Raw genomic sequence first — 21,224 nt, forward strand, 5'->3', positions numbered from 1 at the left:
TATCCGTGTTATGCACTGTGTCCAGAGGGAAACTGGAAAGTTTTTCAAGGAGGGGAGCAAGAGGTCCTTGAGGGATGAAGGCGGTGAAAATCATCCATATTCTCAAAAATTACGCCTAAGGATTCTAGTGATAGAGTGGCCATTCGATATGATTCTGGTTTTAATAAGATTGAATCTGGTTTGTAATGAGTATGGAGTGTTATTGTCTAAGAACATAAGAATATATTATTAAACTCTTTACCAGAGAGCAGGGTTGCCTAATTGGCTCCGAAGTCCTTGTTACACTAAGCAGAGCAACCATCCTAGTGATTCCCATGAGATAGACGGTTGTTAATGTCATAACAGATCCAGTGCCATGTTTTGGAGCTGGTAACATGCACTGTGTGTTGAAAGTATCTTTTAGGTTTCTCCAAACAAAAACCCACCTGGACACAAGAAAATAAAGCTAAGAGACACCTCATCAGACCATATTACTTTTTTCCACTGCATGGGGGTCTGTGTTTTGTGTTTCTTACCCCCCCGGTTTTATTTATTCTTTACTCATCACACAAATTTTGCATTTTCGCACATTGGTCATGGTCACAAGTCGTTTCTCTTTAGCAGCGTTACCATAAATACCAACAACGTGCAAGTCATGACACACTTTTTTTGTGTGGCAGGAATGGCTCACTTTTTCTTCTTAGCTGACATATTAACTGGTCAGTTATTATTCAGCTCAGCCTGACTCACATCTGTAACTGCCACTGTAATTTTTGATTTAGTCATTTCAAAGGTCAAGTCCCTTTTCATGTGGAATTTTCCATTACTTCATCCACTCTCTGTAAGTTCTAGAACCTGATGATACCATAACATGTTTCGTGTTTCTCATTGTTTTTGTTTACATTTAAGATCAAATGCAAAAAGAAACAGAATTCCAGAAGTGTAGGAGACCATAACTGTCTATGACCACACACACACACATATTTATATATGCTCTGTCACATGGAGAGTTTTTTGCTTGTTTGTTTGTTTGTTTAAAATGAGATTTCTCAGTTAGTTAAGTAACTGTAAAATAAAGCTGAAAGTCCTTGGAAAAGTGGTCTGTTGTTAAAATGATCAATGCAGAGACAGGGAGACAGAGACAAGAAAGTTGTTACCGATGGAATTTCAGTTTGTTTCAATACATAGTTCAAGATTCAAGATTCAAGACTTTATCTGCCATTTGCCCAGGTACAGGTGTACAAGGGCATTGGAATTCTTGTGTGGATTTCTCAGTCAAGTAATAAAAATAAAAAATACAATGAAAGACATAATAAAAATAAGTACCCATAGTAAGAAGATACAGTTCAATAATAATAAATAATAAAGTGAGTGTCTGCGTGGAGGTGGGTGGGGTGCATGCGTGTGTGTGTTTGGGGGGGGGGGTGGGGGGTGGGGGGGGGGGGTAGCTGTCAGTCTATTTTCACCGTGTTAGAGGAGTTTTGACTGGGGGCAGGGTATTTCACTTCGGCCTGAATGTCTTTTGCAAGCAAGCGTAGATTGACACATCTTCGAGTCTAGAATGTGGGCTCAAATAGCAGAACACAGCTTGCAAAGCAATCGTGAATGCAATCAAAGATTGCGTTTCAGCAACCTATGTGTGAGAAACGTCTCTGACCAATGTATTCCTGAACTTTCTTTTCAGGTCAACAACTGCTAATGTGACATCATCCACAGCATACCGGTCCAGAGTGGACAGACCAACGTGAGGACAACTCTCAGTGGGAGACGGGAAGTGTATCGCTTTTAATTTTAAATAAAACAAAAATGAATAAATTAAAAAAATAGCAGACTAATGTGTCGAGTTTCAAAGCGACAGTATCAGCCAGGATCATTATGAATCAGCCACAAGAGTAGCAAGGAATGATATGGGACTGAGCAGAAAATACCCACAGACCACAGATAATGGAAGCTTTCACATACATAGAGGAAATGGTATTAGAAGAGATGGTCAGTAAGTAAATTCAACGTCCTAATGAACTCAAGAAACATTAGACAGCTGAACAATTATTAAAAAAGTTGATGTTCGACTGGTAGTCCTTTTATGTTAACACATTCGGTCCTTGCATGTATTTATATACGATATGAATGCCATTCTATATGGACATTCATTATTTCAGTGATATCATATTCCTTTACTTACCCTCCATGTGTGAACACCAGGCCTAGCCGAGTGCCAACAGCTGTAAGTAAAACGAAGACAAAATTTTAAACCCCGTCCTCCGTATGGAAACCTGCACTTATATCGAATTACAGCAGCACATCAGATGGAACATCTGATTCTAAAAACGTGTATCAGAATACAGTTGTCTCTGATTATGGTTTTTGCTTCAATAGATATGGTTATTTCTAACAATTTTGTTACTTCTTTCTAAAATCAGTCCAATAATGAAGAAACTGAAATACAAAGTTTATCAAGGCAGCTTCTCACAGTCAGAGGTTCATGCATAATACAGATAAGACGTATGATAGAGTGAACAGCAGAACAGATAAATGAGTTTCTTGTCTTGTGTATTCCCCCATAAAATGGTGCATGAGAATAACATACACATGTTGCAAGCTACTTCCCCGGGAGGCTCACAAGCGAATCAAATGGTCCTCCATACACCCAGGATGTATGAAATGTACTTTCTGTTATATAACAGGTCAGAAAGAGCTTCAGTGAGACAGGTCTGAGAGTGGTGTGGGTGTGTGCATGTATGTGTGCAAGATGTACTCGGATATGGATGTAGGTATGGACTACCCATGTGAGAGCAGGATGGAAAATGATATAATATAGATGCAAAGACCAAGGGATGAATTACTCGTAACGAAGAAATAACATAATAATAGTTCAACATTAGGAAAACCTCATTCTATTAATGATGATGATGATGATGATGTTGATGATGATTATGATTGGTGGTATTGGTAGTAATATTGTTGTTGCTGCTGCTGTTGTTTTGTCGCTGTTGTTGTCTGTTTATTGCTGTTATGAAATATAAGTATTAATAGTTATAATATTTTTAATTACTATTTAATTATTATTTACACACACACACACGCACACACAAATAACAGGAAAACAGCCCCAAAGGGGTCTCGCAAGCAAATCATATGGTTTCCCATTCCCTCAGGATGTGTGACATGTGTACTTCTTTACAGAGACAGAGAGAGATCTGTGAGTGGCATAGTGTGTAGTTGTGTGAGTGAGTATATGTGTGTGCTCATATATGTGTGTGCATCAGTTCTGATATGACTAAATGACTAATACAGGCCTACATATTACAGCTTCAGTATAGCTCTGCTATTGCATATTTATTATTCACAAAGACGATGTTCACACAAAAATACATATTGTACCCCAAGTGCTGGTAATCTCTAGCATACTTAGGTACATCATCAGCAGTAAGATAACATTACAAAATTTAGAATTGTTCTTCAGAAACTGTGGTTAATTTTTTGGGGCGTAGACTCTGGTGCCAGAAAAACATCACGATGCCTCCAAATTTCTTTAACGGTAAGGAAGGATTCAATGAGCTCTCTGAGACAGTAATCTGAGTGCGTATACTTCAGATCCATTGCATGCATCGTTAGAGGTCGAAGGAAATGGATATACCTAACAGACGGTCTTTGGCATGTTCTTAAATGATCCTTCAATTATAAACCTCAATTGGATAATGTAATTAGGTGGTCACATGGCCAGGGAAGCAATCATATACAGACCTGACTCAAAATAGCTGAGCTTTAGATTGTGAATATTTTTCAGCTTGACAACTGTCAAAAGTATATGTGTAAAGGTGTACTGAACATTATGTGTGTCTCATTTATGTCATCTTGAACATGATGCGATTGGGTGCATTTTTTTCATATCTTTCCTTTAAAATCATTTCAGTGCTGATCTTGATTCAATCCATGTAAAAATGTATAGCAAAACCGAATACAATTACAGATCTAATATTATGCTCATTTACATAATAAATATAAAATATTTGGAGCCTCGTGACCTGGCTTCAAACATGGGAAGCACCTATTCACACATTACAAAAGTATATTCAAAAGTTTACATATATGTATTTGACAATAAATATTCTCCATGCATACGCTATATCTGAGCTTCAGTAAAGTTCAGTAATCATGGAAAAGACTTCATTTTTGAGAAGAACGCCATAGGTACAGACGGAGTGCTTTAGCAACCGAGAAAACTTTATTCGCTGTGGTACATCATAAAGCATATTCGTTATATGTTGTCAGTGAAATTCAACAAGTGAAAACATATGGTAGGGGGGAAAAAAAAAACAGTGATGGTTCTGAATGCCAACAAGACTTATGTGTCTCCTTGTCCATAATTAGCTTCTGCTTGCTTGGCAGTCTCTACTGAATAAATGGAGCCTTAGACCTCAGCATCCCTGGGAAGTGGGAAGCTTTAACTTGCTCTGTGACACAGGTACTTCATTTTTAATTCATTTTTAAATAAGCCGCTATTGAGACCAAGCACTAATGCTTTATTATGCATTTAAATACTATACATGTAAGAAAACGAATGTTGTTTATGTACTGGATATTTTGAAGGGCATATTTAAAACGAACTGATGGTAATGCCGGTATAGATAGACGAATGTCTGAACTTTGTTCTTGTGAACTTGGTATCTGAGCCATTCAAGATTTATCATTTATTGTAATCAGTATGTTGGAAGCGACCAAATCCTTTATATGACAATAAATATTTCAAGGCAGGCATTTCACTGGTGAATATTGAGGCTGCGGCGATAAGGAAAAACAGTAATATTACCTTATATTCACCATAGTATCACAGGGGTCATTTTTAGAAAACAGGGTCTCTTTTAAGAACGACTCTGAGCTGCACATAGTCAAATTGTATTGATTCAAAAGCCAGTTAACATGTTTCATTTCATTACTCTGGTCACTCACTCTAATAATGACTCCAAATTCGCACTGTGTTACAGAATTACTAACTTTGCATCTACATCTGGAAGAAGGGAGAAGAGGTATGGAATTTTAAGATTCCGTTCATTCAAGGCAAAGGAATTTAGTTTTAAATGCCATCTTACTGAACACTGTGCCTTTCTTTCTTTTTCTTCTTCTTTTTTTGGCTGATTTTTGTAAGTAAACCGTAATCATGAGTTCGGACGCGGAGATGGCGGTGTATGGCAAAGCCGCCATATATCTCCGCAAACCAGAAAAGGAGAGAGTGGAGGCCCAGAACCGTCCCTTTGATGCTAAAAGCGCTTGTTTTGTGGTCGACGCGAAGGAACTGTATCTTAAAGCTACAATCCAGAGCAGAGAGGGAGGCAAAGTCACTGTAAAAGTGTTGGATACACAGGAGGTAAGCATAACATCTCTTTAAGTAATACTGTCTTTTCAAGTACCTTTGCTTTGTAGGCAGACAGGAAACCAGTCTATTTACTTGTTTCAGACTATAACCGTCAAAGACGATGATGTCTGTCCTATGAATCCACCGAAGTTTGATAAAATTGAGGATATGGCCATGATGACCCACCTCAATGAAGCCTCCGTGCTTTATAATCTCAAAGAGCGCTATGCTGCATGGATGATCTATGTGAGTAACTTCACCTTCTTCTTCTATGCACATACACTTCATTCCCCCCCAAAAAAACAAAAAACCAACAGAAATATTTACACTGGCAAGAGTTAATACCGCAGAGAGTTTAGATTCTGAGGGGGGTTTTTTTGTCTCCTGACAGACCTACTCTGGGTTGTTCTGCGTAACTGTAAACCCATACAAGTGGCTTCCAGTATATGACGCAGAGGTGGTGTCTGCCTACAGAGGCAAAAAGCGCATGGAGGCTCCACCACACATTTTCTCTGTCTCTGACAATGCTTTCCAGAACATGCTGACCGGTAAGATATCTACTAAACGGCTCTTATCTGATATCTTAAAGAGTATAGTGGCAGCAAGGCACGGTTTTAAATACAGCTTTAAATAGAGTTGCAGAAAGAGGTCCAAAGCTGAGATGTAGAATGGTCCTTCACAATCGTCCTGTGAAGGTTTACCTATTAACGTGTTGGTTGTGTGATCCCACTGCTGTGTAAACATACACTGAATGATTTTGTCATCTCTAACAGATAGAGAAAACCAGTCAGTTCTGATCACGTAAGTTACTATCACTACTGGCCAATGAGTAAATGTCACTGGCCAAATATTATAATAAATACTATACAAAGTTTATGAAAATTAAGTTGAAAATGATTTTAACTACTCTGGCTCCGTTTCAATATATTGACTTCAAGTGGAGAATCCGGTGCAGGAAAGACTGTCAACACCAAACGTGTCATCCAGTACTTTGCGACAGTTGGAGTGGCTGGAGACAAGAAGAAGGAGGCGCCGAGTTCCGGCAAAATGCAGGTCCGTTATTCATGATGATATACAATACATAATATCGGACAATATATTATACCAATGCCGAATCTTCAAGTTGCCAATTATTAACACGAGGCGCTTATCTGTGCCTGTAGGGCTCGCTGGAGGACCAAATCATTGCAGCAAACCCTTTATTGGAGGCTTATGGAAATGCCAAGACAGTGAGGAATGACAATTCATCCCGCTTTGTAAGTATGCAGTGGACCTCCGTGTCTTTTGTTGTACTGTTCCTGTTGGTAAAACTCCTCTCATTCTCCTTCAATGCCATCTCCTCAACAGGGTAAATTCATCAGGATTCACTTCGGCACTAGTGGAAAATTGGCTAGCGCTGACATTGAGACATGTGAGCTTCATGATTATTATTATTATTATTATTATTATTATTATTATTATTATTATTATTATTATTGTTCTTGTTGTTGTTGCTGTTGTTCATGTTCTTCAAGGATAAAACAATAGTCTTTAAAGAACGTCCTATTAATGTCTGTGAAATCTCTGACTAATTTAGCGTTATCCTTTCGGGACAGATCTGTTGGAGAAGTCAAGAGTAACTTTCCAGCTCCCAGATAGAATGAATGAGATACAACCTCATTTTTATATAATATTCCTGTACAGAGGGGACTTGATGTTTTATTCATGTACAGGCATGTGAAACTAACATTTGAACCTAAATGGGAACCTAAACTAATTCAGCGTTATCCTTTTGGGACAGATCTGTTGGAGAAGTCAAGAGTAACTTTCCAGCTCCCAGACGAGCGAGGCTACCATATCTTCTATCAGATAATGACCGGCCACAAGCCTGAGCTTATTGGTACATATGCATGTGTAATACAATACATAAAATATGTCGAAAAAAAAAAAGAAAAAAAGAACAAAGATAAAAGAGCACGGACTGAGAATCATAGTCATAATGACCATTTTTCACTCCACAGAAATGCTGCTTATCACCACCAATCCATACGACTTTCCCATGATCAGCCAAGGGCAGATCACTGTGGCCAGTATTGATGACAAGGAAGAGTTGGTAGCAACTGATGTAAATGACTTTTGATAAAATCAAAAGTTTCTGTTTTCCTTCTTATTCCTTGAGGTTCCTGTTTTTAGCTCTTTTCAAATGTGCTTTACTCTCCATAGACTGCTATCGATATCCTTGGCTTCAGCAGTGAGGAGAAGATTGGTATTTACAAGCTGACAGGAGCTGTCATGCACCATGGAAACTTGAAGTTCAAACAGAAGCAACGTGAGGAGCAGGCTGAGCCTGACGGCACTGAAGGTAAACGTTGGTTTAGCTCTTTATCACAGTGTTGTTCTCCACATAGCCCAGAGTAGGATTGTAGTTCGGATTTCACGTACAAATTATTCGGATGCGACCCATGCGGACCAGCTGTAGCCAGATCCACAACCAAAAGGGTGATCCTTACCCAAACTCTAAATTTAACTCTAATCGTACCTTACCTCCTGCTCAAACCCCAATCCAAACCCTTAATCTCACCCTTTTTGTCAGCTAAACTTCAGGAGATAGTCTACTGACAATTTGAGTGTCTGTAAACCATCTTTAGAGCCATTCAAGAGGACTGTCTAAATAAACCAAGACCCAGATTTTGAAAGATGAACATGCGTTCTTTTTCAGTTGCTGACAAAGTCGCTTACCTGTTGGGCCTTAACTCAGCAGATATGCTGAAAGCTTTGTGCTACCCAAGAGTAAAAGTTGGAAATGAATTTGTAACTAAAGGCCAAACAGTGCCACAGGTACAGACGTTTGTTTGGTTCGACTCAGTTTGTCCCATTTAAAATCATTCAAACAATTTTGAGAATATCACATCTTTAAAAAAGTGTTTCTAATATGCTGTACACAGGTGTGTAATTCAGTGAATGCCCTGGCGAAGTCCATATACGAAAGGATGTTTTTGTGGATGGTCATTCGCATCAATCAGATGTTGGACACAAAACAGCCAAGGCAGTTCTTCATTGGTGTGCTTGACATCGCTGGTTTTGAGATTTTTGATGTAAGTATGAGAGCATAATTATACACGCATATTGCAGTTGCTTCCTGAACCGCTTCATTGCTATATTTGTGAATATATTGCCTCTACACTGTGTCAATAGTATAACAGTTTGGAGCAACTGTGTATCAACTTCACCAATGAGAAACTGCAACAGTTCTTCAATCACCACATGTTTGTCCTGGAACAAGAAGAATACAAGAAAGAGGGAATTGATTGGGAATTCATTGACTTTGGCATGGACTTAGCCGCATGCATCGAGCTCATCGAGAAGGTATGACAGTGCTGAAAATACGCCTTTAGAAATAAAACAGAAAAATTAAAAAAAAAAAAAAGAAGAAGAAGAAGAAATTGTTCCGCCAAAGAATTCATTTTCAGGGTTTTTTCTTTTTTTTTCCCATAAGCCTATGGGAATCTTCTCCATCCTCGAAGAGGAGTGTATGTTTCCTAAGGCCACGGACACAACCTTCAAGAACAAACTGTATGATCAGCACCTCGGGAAGTGTAATGCTTTCCAGAAGCCCAAGCCCACCAAAGGAAAGGCAGAGGCCCACTTCTCCCTGGTGCACTACGCCGGCACCGTGGACTACAACATCTGTGGCTGGCTGGACAAGAACAAAGACCCGTTGAATGAGTCTGTTGTGCAGCTCTACCAGAAATCCTCCGTCAAACTGCTGTCTCTTTTGTTTGCAAACGTCGGTGGGGCTGAAGGTAACACACATGCTCATCGTAAACGCTATAATCACAGTCACATGAATGCTTGGCTTTCTCGCGAGCGCAACATTTCTAGTTTGATTTTCATTACATGCATCACACCACAGTCATTTATTTCTTTTGTTATATCTTTCAGTCTTTAGTCTGTATTTTAAAATCATACAAACAAACAAACAGCTGCATGGCAGTATTTGTAGTGTGCCACCAGCAAATAATAAAATGGAACTCACCCAAAAGAAAAATAATTTAAAGGATATGAGGTTATTAAAAAAACAAACAAAAAAAAACTTTCAATGAGTTTGAATATGGGTGGTCTAAAACAAACAACATTGTGGAGAACTTTCTACATTGTGCTTTACAAGAGGCATTCACAAGAGTTGACACATTGGTTGCTAAATATTTGAAATTCATCCTGGTATGGATTAAGATAAAATTCAAAATTAGGCTCAAATAAAGCTGGAGTAAGCGAAAAGGAATTGGTTCAAACAACACACTAGGAAACAGTTCATTTAATTTGTCTTGAAGTGAAACAAATCCTTACAAATATCAATATGTGAAGAAATGGAATGAATGAGATACAACCTCATTTTTATATAATATTCCTGTACAGAGGGGACCTGATGTTTTATTCATGTACAGGCATGTGACATTAATCATTTGAACCTACATGGGAGGTCATTTGTGTGATCCCTTGTTCCTGAATGTATGTGTATTTTAAATAACATCATTATTCAAGTATTTTCATTGCTTCATTTTTAAGTATTGAATAAGTATTTTTTAAGTTGTTTAATTGATATTCGTTAATAGTTATCCCAATATAGGATATTCAAGTAGGTATTTATACCAGAACTGGTAAATATGAACAATCATTTGACAGCTGAGAGCAGTGGCGGCGGTGGTGGAAAAAAAGGCGGGAAAAAGAAAAGTTCTTCGATGCAGACAGTGTCCTCTCAATTCAGAGTAAGTTTCAGACTTGCTGACAAGCTGTTGCTGAACAGCTATTGTAAATTTCATTCATTAAAATGAATTAACTTCAGCTCAGATTAACTTTAATCAACATCGAGATTATTTCTTCACCCCTGTTGAGTCAATCACAACCTTAAATTCTTGCTGACAATTCTCTCACTTTAAAGGAGAATTTAGGCAAGCTGATGACCAATTTGAGGAGCACACATCCTCACTTTGTGCGCTGTCTCATTCCAAATGAATCCAAGAAACCAGGTATCTTAACATTTCGTTTTTCTATACTTTTAAGACGTGTTATTCTCATTTCTTAATTGCACATATGATTAAAATTATTTGAGTCTCAGACGAGTGAACCCTGTAAAAAGCTTATAAAATACTAATTCATGTACACATGTAATACTTAAGATTCTTATCCTGGGATAATTTAGCTTGCGTATTACAATAATTGTGTTCACAACAATATTCTTCGATAGGTCTTATGGAGAACTTCTTGGTTATCCACCAGCTGAGGTGTAATGGTGTACTGGAGGGTATCAGAATCTGCAGAAAAGGTTTCCCCAGCAGAATTCTGTATGGTGACTTCAAGCAGAGGTAGATCAACATTTATGTGAATGCGCATCAAAATTCCTCGGCATTCACTTCATCTGTGAAAAAATAAATTTCGGAATGTGACTAACCCTTCACCATCAACAGGTACAAAGTACTTAACGCCAGTGTCATCCCTGAGGGTCAGTTTATTGACAACAAAAAGGCTTCAGAGAAGCTACTGGGGTCAATCGACATTGACCATACTCAGTATAAATTTGGGCACACAAAGGTGAGTGAACGAAAAAAGGTATGAATTTTGCCTTTGGCGACGAAGAGCAATGCGTTCGGCACATTCACAGAGCGGTTTAAAAAGTAACAGTTCGCAAATCTCTGTTTTTACTCCTGCTGTAAATTGAAGGTGTTCTTCAAAGCTGGCCTGCTGGGCACTCTTGAGGAGATGCGTGACGAGAAACTGGCTGCTTTGGTCACGATGACTCAAGCGCTGTGTCGCGGGTACCTCATGAGAAGAGAGTTTGTGAAGATGATGGAGAGGAGGCAAGAGAAAAAAATTTCATGCCGATATTTACGATGAAAAGGACATCCGTGTTGCATTTTTGTACTGTCATTCGCACTTTGTGGTCAGATACACTCAGATAAATGACATCACGTGAACCATGGAAACGATATTTTGAGACACATACAAACTCTGTTCTTTTTTTTTTTTTTACTGTGTATTGTTCAGGGATGCCATATACACCATCCAGTACAACATCCGCTCGTTCATGAATGTCAAACACTGGCCATGGATGAAGGTGTATTTCAAGATCAAACCCCTCCTGAGAAGTGCGGAGGCCGAGAAAGAAATGGCCAATATGAAGGAGGAGTTTACGAAGTGCAAGGAAACGCTTGCAAAGGTTGAAGCAAAGAAGAAAGAGCTGGAGGAGAAATTGGTTACTCTTCTCCAAGAGAAGAACGACTTACAACTTCAAGTGGCATCTGTGAGTATGTCTTTTTTTTTTTTATGTCAAACATAGTTCTCCCGTAGTTTGCGATTGGTCCACAACATGATGACAGCATTAATATAAATAAAAATGACAAAAGGCCCCATAAAAGTATAATATGCATCATTCATGCTTTTGACAGGAAACAGAAAATCTCTCAGATGCTGAAGAAAGGTGTGAAGGACTTATCAAGAGTAAGATCCAACTGGAGGCCAAGCTCAAAGAGACAACCGAAAGATTGGAAGATGAAGAGGAAATCAATGCCGAGCTAACTGCCAAAAAGAGGAAACTGGAAGATGAATGTTCTGAGCTGAAGAAAGATATTGATGACCTAGAGCTAACTCTGGCCAAAGTCGAGAAAGAGAAACATGCTACAGAAAACAAAGTATGTAACATAATGAACCAAGAGAGAAAAGGGGGGGAAAGGGGAAAAAGTATAATTATGGCATTCTGCTTGTGTTACATTTTCACGTTTCCTTTCGATAGGTGAAAAACCTGACTGAAGAGATGGCATCTCAAGATGAGACCATTGCTAAACTAACCAAGGAGAAGAAGGCCCTCCAAGAGGCACATCAGCAAACACTAGATGACCTGCAGGCCGAGGAAGACAAAGTCAATTCTCTGACCAAAGCCAAAACCAAGCTTGAGCAGCAAGTGGATGATGTAAGTTCATTACAGGCAATTGTTATGCATGCTCATGTATGTGTGCGTATATATGTATATAGTCATTATTTAGACTCAGCTGAATAAAATTTGTAACTTTTGATTGCAATCGTTATTAAGCTTGAAGGTTCTCTCGAGCAAGAGAAGAAACTCCGCATGGATCTGGAGAGAGCTAAGAGAAAGCTTGAAGGAGACCTAAAGCTGGCCCAAGAATCCATAATGGATCTTGAAAACGACAAGCAACAATCAGAGGAAAAACTTAAGAAGTAATGAAAAAAACATACATGCCTAACAAAAAAAAGAATTACAATGGCTATTGACTACACAGCTTTCACGTTCCGTGATCTTTCCATTTTATTTAACAATTATTTCATTTTTTTGTCAGGAAAGATTTTGAGACCAGTCAGCTCATGGGTAAAATTGAGGACGAACAGTCCATGGGAGCTCAGCTTCAGAAGAAGATCAAAGAGCTTCAGGTATGTGATGGAAAAGCACATTCATATTCTTAAACTAGTTTGTGGTATACCATGAAACTGAACCGCCGTCCATCGCCCTGGCGTCAGGCCCGCATTGAGGAGCTGGAAGAGGAAATTGAGGCCGAACGTGCAGCTCGGGCAAAGGTCGAGAAGCAGAGAGCCGACATCTCCAGGGAACTGGAGGAGATCAGCGAGAGGCTCGAGGAGGCCGGCGGAGCCACGGCCGCCCAGATCGAGATGAACAAAAAACGTGAGGCCGAGTTCCAGAAGCTTCGCCGTGACCTGGAGGAGTCCACCCTGCAGCACGAAGCCACTGCTGCCGCCCTCCGCAAGAAGCAGGCCGACAGCGTGGCAGAGCTGGGAGAGCAAATTGACAACCTTCAGCGGGTCAAACAGAAGCTTGAGAAAGAGAAGAGTGAGCTGAAAATGGAAATCGACGACCTCTCGAGCAACATGGAAGCTGTTGCTAAAGCTAAGGTGCGTGATTATGGCTCTTTATGAAGTTAGTCAGTTTGGAACTGATACAGAATCTGTCATTGTGCATTGTGCTGTATTGGATGGGAGAAATTATTTTTTAAAACATGATTTTTTTTTTTACAGGGTAATCTGGAGAAGATGTGCCGCTCGCTTGAGGATCAGCTAAATGAAATTAAAAATAAGAACGACGAGAATCTCCGCCAAATCAACGATATCAGCACCCAGAAAGCAAGACTTCAAACAGAGAATGGCAAGAAAAAAAAAACACTATTTGATGTTCTTGACTTACGTACAATACCTCATTTAGAATAAAGAATTATGAGCAATAAATGAATCACCATTACAATAATTCATTTATCTGAAACTTAGTTACTACTTTCTATGTCTGAGGTAAAATGTCTCTGGAATAACCTTAAGGTTAAGTGCCTTGCTTGTGGACAAGCTATGCTATTACTACCCATCACCTCTCACTGTCATTAAAGCCAAAAGGTGGTTGAGATACTCCTCTTTTCTTGTCCACCTAGGCGAGTATGGACGCCAGCTGGAGGAGAAAGAAGCCTTAATTTCTCAGCTGACCAGAGGGAAACAGGCCTTCACTCAACAAATCGAAGAGCTGAAGAGACAAATAGAGGAGGAAGTCAAGGTAAAGTGGTGAAAACAATTCTAAACCGAGAGGCAGTGCGTTTCACGATGCTGAACCTCACGCGCACAGCTACGCTAACCCAGTCATAACGACACCGCCATCCTAATCTCATGCGTTTATCTTGTTGCAGACCAGAAATGCCCTTGCCCATGCAGTACAGTCGGCACGACACGACTGCGACTTACTCCGCGAGCAGTTCGAGGAGGAACAGGAGGCCAAGGCTGAACTGCAGCGCACTCTGTCCAAGGCCAACAGTGAAGTGGCTCAGTGGAGGAACAAATATGAAACTGACGCCATCCAGCGCACCGAGGAACTCGAGGAAGCCAAGTAAATATAAATACATATTATACATTTATCTTCGCGTAACTAAGACGAGGCTACAGACGCCTGAGCTTATATATACTGCGACCTAAGGACAATGGACATGCATATTCACTGTTTAGTTTGACCTTAGTTCTTATCCGTGTTGTTGAATCTAGGAAAAAGCTTGCCCAACGTCTGCAGGACGCCGAGGAGCAGATCGAAGCAGTAAACTCAAAGTGCGCCTCGCTGGAGAAAACAAAGCAGAGGTTGCAGAGTGAGGTCGAAGACCTCATGATTGATGTTGAAAGAGCAAATTCTTTAGCTGCCAACTTGGACAAAAAACAGAGAAACTTTGACAAGGTACGGTGAAATTATGGCTGACGTCTACAAGACTCAGCACAAATACGTGACCTAGCATTTTTAACACTTTTTTCTTTTTTGAAATATTTTCTTAAATACAATATGCTAACAACGTATGATGACAATACTGAAGGCTGAACCAGGGTCAGGTAAATGAACAGAACGTGTCCTGTAGGTGCTAGCAGAATGGAAGCAGAAGTATGAGGAAAGTCAGGCTGAGCTTGAGGGCGCTCAGAAAGAGGCTCGCTCTCTTAGCACTGAACTGTTCAAGATGAAAAACTCTTATGAGGAAGCTCTGGATCACCTGGAGACCTTGAGGAGAGAGAACAAAAACCTGCAACGTGAGTTCGCTGTCACGTGTCTGTAAGAAGCTGTACTGCAGTATTTTACTGTATCTTTTTCTTTTCAATTGGAAAAAATGGAAAGAAAGGACAGAATTTGTATACAGGCTTCTGAGTTTGTTTCAGTATCATTCTTTGTTTGTCTTACCCGTTATTCTATCGTGCACCTCTGCAGAGGAGATCTCAGACCTCACTGAACAGATTGGTGAGTCTGGGAAAAGCATCCATGAGCTTGAGAAGGCCAAGAAGGCAGTTGAATCCGAAAAGGCTGAGATCCAGACAGCATTAGAAGAAGCTGAGGTGAATATCCTTTTATCTTAGTTCCTTCATTTGACGCAACATTTGAGTCCACAGCATAATGTGAATATATTGTATTTCCCTCCTCACTAATATCACAAAGGGAACTCTGGAACACGAGGAATCCAAGATTCTCCGTGTCCAGCTGGAGCTCAACCAAGTGAAAGGCGATATTGAACGAAAGCTTGCTGAGAAAGACGAGGAGATAGAACAGATCAAGAGGAACAGCCAGAGGGTGATCGAGTCCATGCAAAGCACCCTGGATGCTGAGGTCAGGAGCAGAAACGATGCCCTGAGAATCAAGAAGAAAATGGAAGGAGACCTGAATGAGATGGAGATTCAGCTTAGCCATGCCAACCGCCAGGCGGCCGAAGCCCAGAAACAACTGAGAAATATACAGGGTCAACTCAAGGTGGAGTGTTTTGAATCATGTGATTCAGACCAAAATAATCTCTAGTGATGATAAATATGTTGAGCAAACAATAAACTCAAAAAGTTATGTTAATTCAGGAAAATTATAAGATAACTGATTGCCTAAAAAAAAAATGAAGTAACAAAACTCAAAGTTTTGTTTGACTTAACTGCAACTTTAAGATAGCTTTCACTTGAAAATGTTAAGTTTTGTTCCATAACTTTCTAAGGTAATTGCCTCATAGTGCCTCAAATATGATCAGTTATATGAACTTTTTGGTAGTTTTACAGTCCAGGAAATTACTGATTTTATTTGGCCTTTCAGGATGCCCAACTGCACCTTGATGAAGCCCTCAGGGGTCAGGAGGACATGAAGGAGCAGGTGGCCATGGTGGAGCGCAGAAACGCTCTGATGCAAGCCGAGATCGAGGAGCTGAGAGCATCGCTGGAGCAAACAGAGAGAGGCCGCAAACTGGCAGAGCAGGAACTGGTCGATGCTAGCGAGCGCGTCGCTCTCCTGCATTCCCAGGTACAAGCCACACAACAGACTGGATCTACATTGAACGGCACATAAACCAGGTTCACTGAATGTGTGTGTGTGTGTGTGTGTGTGTGTGTGTGTGTGACATGTAAATACTGCGTTTAGAACACAAGCCTGCTCAATACTAAGAAGAAGCTTGAGAGCGACCTTGTTCAAGTGCAAAGCGAGGTGGACGACACCATCCAGGAAGCAAGGAACGCGGAGGAAAAAGCCAAAAAGGCCATCTGTGATGTAAGCAGCCTTACAGTGTGACCCTCTTATCTGTTGAATTGATCAGAGTAGATCGTTTCAACCATACCATGTATGAAATATTAGGCGGCCATGATGGCAGAGGAACTGAAGAAGGAGCAAGATACCAGTGCTCATTTGGAGAGGATGAAGAAGAATCTGGAAGCCACTGTAAAAGATCTGCAACATCGCCTGGATGAAGCTGAGAATCTAGCTATGAAGGGTGGAAAGAAGCAACTGCAGAAACTAGAAGCAAGGGTATTTGATCCAACTGCCATTCACTTGTTCTCATCATTGAACAATCCTGAGCTTTTTTAAAAAAATAAATAAAAGGAAAAAAAAAGAAGAGGTCTAATTTGGCATTTATATATTTTCAGGTGCGCGAACTGGAAAACGAAGTTGAAGCAGAGCAGAAACGTGGCGGGGACGCTGTGAAAGGGGTTCGCAAGTACGAACGCAGGGTTAAGGAGCTCACCTACCAGGTATAAACCATGAGTGTCACTGAACGCAAAGAAAAACCTGAACACCCTGAACACTGAAGTCTAAAGAGGAACTTTCCCTTTATAGACTGAAGAGGATAAGAAGACCATCAACAGACTCCAGGACCTGGTGGATAAGTTACAGCTGAAAGTGAAGGCCTATAAGAGACAGGCTGAGGAAGCTGTATGTAATAATTCCGTATTGATTCCCATCTAGATTCCTAAAACGAATAAGATACAGCATTGACGAGAACAAATACACTCTGCTTTATAGGAAGAACAAGCCAACACCCACCTGTCGAAGCTCAGGAAGGTGCAGCACGAGCTGGAGGAGTCTGAGGAGCGTGCCGACATCGCTGAGTCACAGGTCAACAAGCTCAGAGCGAAGAGCCGTGATGCTGGCAAGGTGGGTCAATTCACGCCCGACATGTGCCATAACTACACATGACCACATATATAATATTAGACATATTGCCTGAAGTAGTTAAAGTGGTGTTGATTTTATTTATTTATTTATTTTTGTCTTTTCCTTTGTGTTTCCCCTAAACAGGCTAAAGACGCCGAATAAGCAAGAGCACGGCAACAATAGGATTTCCATGTCCCATAAAATATGGCTGTCGTGTTGAAATTCCTTGCAACGAATAAACATATTATACGCACCGCTGTGAATGTGTTTTGAATTTATCACACACAGCATTCATAAAGACTGTATAACAGATATGAAAGCACATAATCGACCATCTCATATTTGCCGAAGGAAAAGCACATAAAACATTCATAATGATGTACCGCGATTTTGATATTTTATAAACATTCAAGACATTTACCCAAGTTATGAAAACAAACCCAAAACAAACCAACAACAACAAAAAACACTACAGTAGTGCTGATGGTCAAAGCCAGTGGTTTGTCTCTAGCAACAAACAGAGGACTTTTCCCAAAACAATTTTGACTTCTCTCTCTCTCTCTGGATTTTCTTCATCAACTTAAAATCTGTAACTTCCTTTGTCCACGATAAAAGTCCCTTTGTCATTTTGTTAGTCATCAGTATCGCAGTGTTGCAAATTAGCCTGCCCATACTCCCCTCTTCAGGTAGGTTGGTGTCTGCAAATGTTCCTTTTGACGTCACATTCCGGGATGGGCTTGTCACGTGGTATCAATTTCCAACCTTTAGGCTTTCGAAAAAAAATAGTGAAGAAACGACAGCAAAGTTTTTGTCAAATCAAGGTAAGAAAGACATTTTTTTCAACGCTGTGCATGATCCCCCCACTCAACAATACGCTCAGACTGATCCAAAGCTTTTGGAAACTCAATACTTTGTAGCAACTTTAACCATTTGATCATGTGGGTTTTTTGTTCAGTCATTTTCTTATTGAACAGTCTCTCGACTTTTTAATAACAAAGGAACAGCGGTTTTACTTCAGTATGAAGTCTCACGTCTGACGTTTTATTATGTGAAATCACTAAGATGCGTAAATATTTGTTGTCTTTATATACATAGATCAAACATCGGATAATGGTATCGCTGGCCTTCCGTTACTTTGACCGAAACTTGAACGGGGCTGAATCGTCGTATCATAAACTTACTTATGGTAGCGGTACAGAGACATATGGATGCTTATGACTAAACTAAAAACTCTATTATTGTTTGTAAACACGTAGCTGAAACGAAAGGCTATTGTGAAAGTACGCGATTGTTATTGTGAAAGTATGCTTTCCAGGTAAATTGCAGGACGTGCATTCTTGCGTAACTGATCCCGCGTTTGTCACGAAGGACTTTTTAAAGGCTGCGCGTAGTCCTGGTTGCTAAAAAAAATGTTTGGTACCTTTTATTCACTAAAATATTGCATATGTATGTACGTACATTGAGGTCATTAAGTACATTAATTCATTATTATACTAATGTAATGTCCTTGCGTGTTCAAGTGAGGTTTGAATTGTGTCTCATGTCTTTGAGTAAGTCTACAAAAGGTGCACAAGGTGTGCTTTTCCTGAGGCTCATGTATAATCCATTGTTTTGCTCTTTCAGATCGGCAGTTTTATGCATGTCCAGTCAAGGTATTCTCAATGATCTGCAAGCTAATGTAAGTCTTGCTGAGTGGCTGCGTGTGACAGAGGTATTCCTTAACCTGTTTATTATTAATCATGCATTAACAACAATCTTCCCTTAATTTCACAGGGTAAACTGGGTTTAGCCAAGGATATACAGATTTTCCTGTTGGTTGAATGTCTCTTGTTTTTTTGTGTTACGGGAAATCTGAAACAGCTGAAGCAGCTCCATCATAGAATCATGATATAATCAATAGGAGTTAACTGTATTTAGTGCTTGAATGGGCATGTTCTGGCTATGTTTTGTCTTGCTTGCAGATATACTACTGATTCAGTCTGTACAGCCGATGTTTTGGTTGAGGATTTTTTTTTTCCCTCTAAGGGCTTTTGAGTCTGCATTCTTTTTTCTGTCAGGGAACCATGGTGTCTGGTTACAGAGGCTGCATATCAGTGCTAGGCAACCTGTTCTGCAAAGCATCAGGGTTTAAGCTATTGTTTTACACAGAGGCCTCGAAGCGATTTGGTCAAACATGTTGTACCTGCGCTGACTATCTTTTCAAAATTGAGTGTGAAGTAAATATTTATGTTATCATTTGCAGTGGATATTTAGAAGCATTCTACAAATTCTTCAAGCTGATATCACCTCTGTCCAGACTCGTGGTTTCCTAGACCTAGGGCTGGTGTTCAATAAATTCTTTTTTTCTCAGGATTTGGGGAACTTGCCTGTCTGTCTTCATGTTTCTGCATCGGAAAGAATCATTTAGTGCTCGTGAAAACAAAACTCTCCAGTAGAAATATGTCGAATGTGATTCCGACAGTGGCAGAGCATTTCATGCTATTTCTTTTTAATATTTTATATTTCTTTTTGCATTTTTAAGCTTTTTATATATTCTTTTCTGTGCACATGTTGAAGAAAGCATGTGCTTGCTTCATTCACCTCAACTGAGGCGACCACTGTGTAAGGGGAAGACCTTTGAGATAAGAAGTAAAATTGGACATTGCAAATTGGAGGAAAGGAAGGAGGGGAATCTATCAGAACAGTGAAGTGAAAAAAAGGAAGCAAACCAGATGATTATGGAACTAAACAACGGAAGAGCAAGACACTTTCTCAAACTCTCCCTTTTCGTTTTCCATCCTAGGGCAAATTCCGTTCCCCATGTCCTCTGGAGGAGGTTCCTCCGGCCGCACCGAGCGTGTCCGAGGTGCACGGCGCTACGATGAGGTACCCCAAGGCTCATTCCGAAGTCACGAAGATCCCCAGGCCTTACGACTTCAGAGAGCGTCCGAACTAGCTTTGAGCGCTGACCCTCTTCCACCGCCTCCGCTACCGGACCTGCCGCCCGTGGGACCCGAGTTTGACCCGAGTGACAGCGAGGCTGACGAACAGCCCGCTATCGACATCAAACCCGTCCACAGATTCATCCCGGACTCCTGGAAAAACTTCTTCAGGTCCAGCAACAGGAGTAACAAACCGCTGTTCATGCCTGCTTCCAACAACTACAACAGCACTTCCGAAGGAGTTCGCTGTTCCCCACCTCACTCACCTTCCGTCCCGGGATCTTATCAGGATCCTTACGAAGGGTCTGGTGGAAGTTACAACTCGCGTAAGGAGCGCGAGGCAATGCTTCTGGGCGGCCAGCAGGAGTCGATAGATGGTCGCACCGCCCGCACGGCTCTGACGTACAGTGAGAGGGTGGAGGAGTATAACGAGCGTTACTCCTATATGAAGTCATGGGCGGGACTTTTACGGATTCTGGGTTGCGTGGAACTGCTGCTAGGTGCAGCGGTCTTCGCATGTGTCTGTGCATACATACACAAAGACAATGAATGGTACAACATGTTTGGGTATTCACAACCACAGATGTATGGTGGGTTAGGAGGTGGATACTATGGAGGAGCTGGTGGCATTTACTACACCGGGCCCAAAACCCCATTTATTCTCGTGGTGGCAGGGTTAGCGTGGTTGGTGACTGTTATTTTGCTAATTCTAGGAATGACAATGTACTATCGCACCATCCTGTTGGACTCAAGTTGGTGGCCCCTCACTGAGTTCATCATTAACCTGGCACTTGCTATCCTGTACCTGGCAGCAGGCATTGTATATGTGAGGGATACTACCCGGGGTGGCCTTTGCTCTTACCCCTTCTTCAACAATGGTATAAATGGAATTTTCTGTCGAACAGAAGCTGGACAGGTAGCAGCCATCATATTTCTTTTTGCTTCGATGTTTGTGTATCTGATCGGAGCCATAGTTTGTCTGAAACTCTGGAGGCACGAGGCCGCCAGGAGATATCGGGAGAAGTACGAACATGAGGTGAGGTTATGAGAAAAAAAAAAGTTTAAA

At 40.6% G+C, this 21,224-nt stretch overlaps 2 protein-coding genes across 2 annotated transcripts in view; both read left to right on the plus strand.

Moving 5' to 3' along the window:
* The first annotated feature begins 5,137 nt into the window (after window positions 1–5,137).
* LOC115807363 (myosin heavy chain, fast skeletal muscle-like) lies at window positions 5,138–17,399 on the plus strand. The gene is made up of 39 exons (XM_030768305.1): window positions 5,138–5,328; window positions 5,401–5,578; window positions 5,724–5,880; window positions 6,106–6,133; window positions 6,271–6,385; window positions 6,496–6,588; window positions 6,680–6,743; window positions 7,113–7,211; window positions 7,333–7,436; window positions 7,535–7,673; window positions 8,031–8,149; window positions 8,257–8,406; window positions 8,507–8,677; window positions 8,808–9,114; window positions 9,995–10,077; window positions 10,251–10,338; window positions 10,557–10,674; window positions 10,777–10,900; window positions 11,030–11,166; window positions 11,354–11,609; window positions 11,755–11,997; window positions 12,099–12,275; window positions 12,396–12,541; window positions 12,661–12,751; window positions 12,839–13,228; window positions 13,352–13,478; window positions 13,753–13,876; window positions 14,007–14,198; window positions 14,351–14,534; window positions 14,710–14,875; window positions 15,051–15,175; window positions 15,276–15,584; window positions 15,909–16,112; window positions 16,230–16,355; window positions 16,440–16,610; window positions 16,730–16,834; window positions 16,920–17,015; window positions 17,106–17,237; window positions 17,382–17,399. The coding sequence occupies exons 1-39, from the start codon at window positions 5,138–5,140 to the stop codon at window positions 17,397–17,399; spliced, it is 5,847 nt and encodes a 1,948-aa protein (XP_030624165.1).
* A 592-nt stretch (window positions 17,400–17,991) lies between these two features.
* The window catches only part of marveld2a (MARVEL domain containing 2a), a 5,607-nt gene continuing 2,374 nt past the window's right edge, over window positions 17,992–21,224 (plus strand). Inside the window, exons 1-3 of the mRNA XM_030768319.1 lie at window positions 17,992–18,058; window positions 18,861–18,915; window positions 20,020–21,194. Coding sequence (XP_030624179.1) covers window positions 20,037–21,194 — 1,158 coding nt within the window. The 5' untranslated portion in view covers window positions 17,992–18,058; window positions 18,861–18,915; window positions 20,020–20,036. The remainder of the gene's footprint in view (window positions 18,059–18,860; window positions 18,916–20,019; window positions 21,195–21,224) is intronic.

The sequence above is a fragment of the Chanos chanos genome, chromosome 3 (genome assembly GCF_902362185.1).
Source record: "Chanos chanos chromosome 3, fChaCha1.1, whole genome shotgun sequence".
NCBI lineage: Eukaryota > Metazoa > Chordata > Actinopteri > Gonorynchiformes > Chanidae > Chanos > Chanos chanos.

What these genes read in the sequence shown, in the direction of transcription:
- LOC115807363 (XM_030768305.1), top strand. Translation starts at nt 5,138, where the DNA reads ATGAGTTCGGACGCGGAGATGGCGGTGTATGGCAAAGCCGCCATATAT. An exon ending in AAGGCCAAACAGTGCCACAG is followed by an intron (nt 8,150 to 8,256) that starts GTACAGACGTTT and finishes TGCTGTACACAG; the next exon opens with GTGTGTAATTCAGTGAATGC. An exon ending in TCGCTCTCCTGCATTCCCAG is followed by an intron (nt 16,113 to 16,229) that starts GTACAAGCCACA and finishes TACTGCGTTTAG; the next exon opens with AACACAAGCCTGCTCAATAC.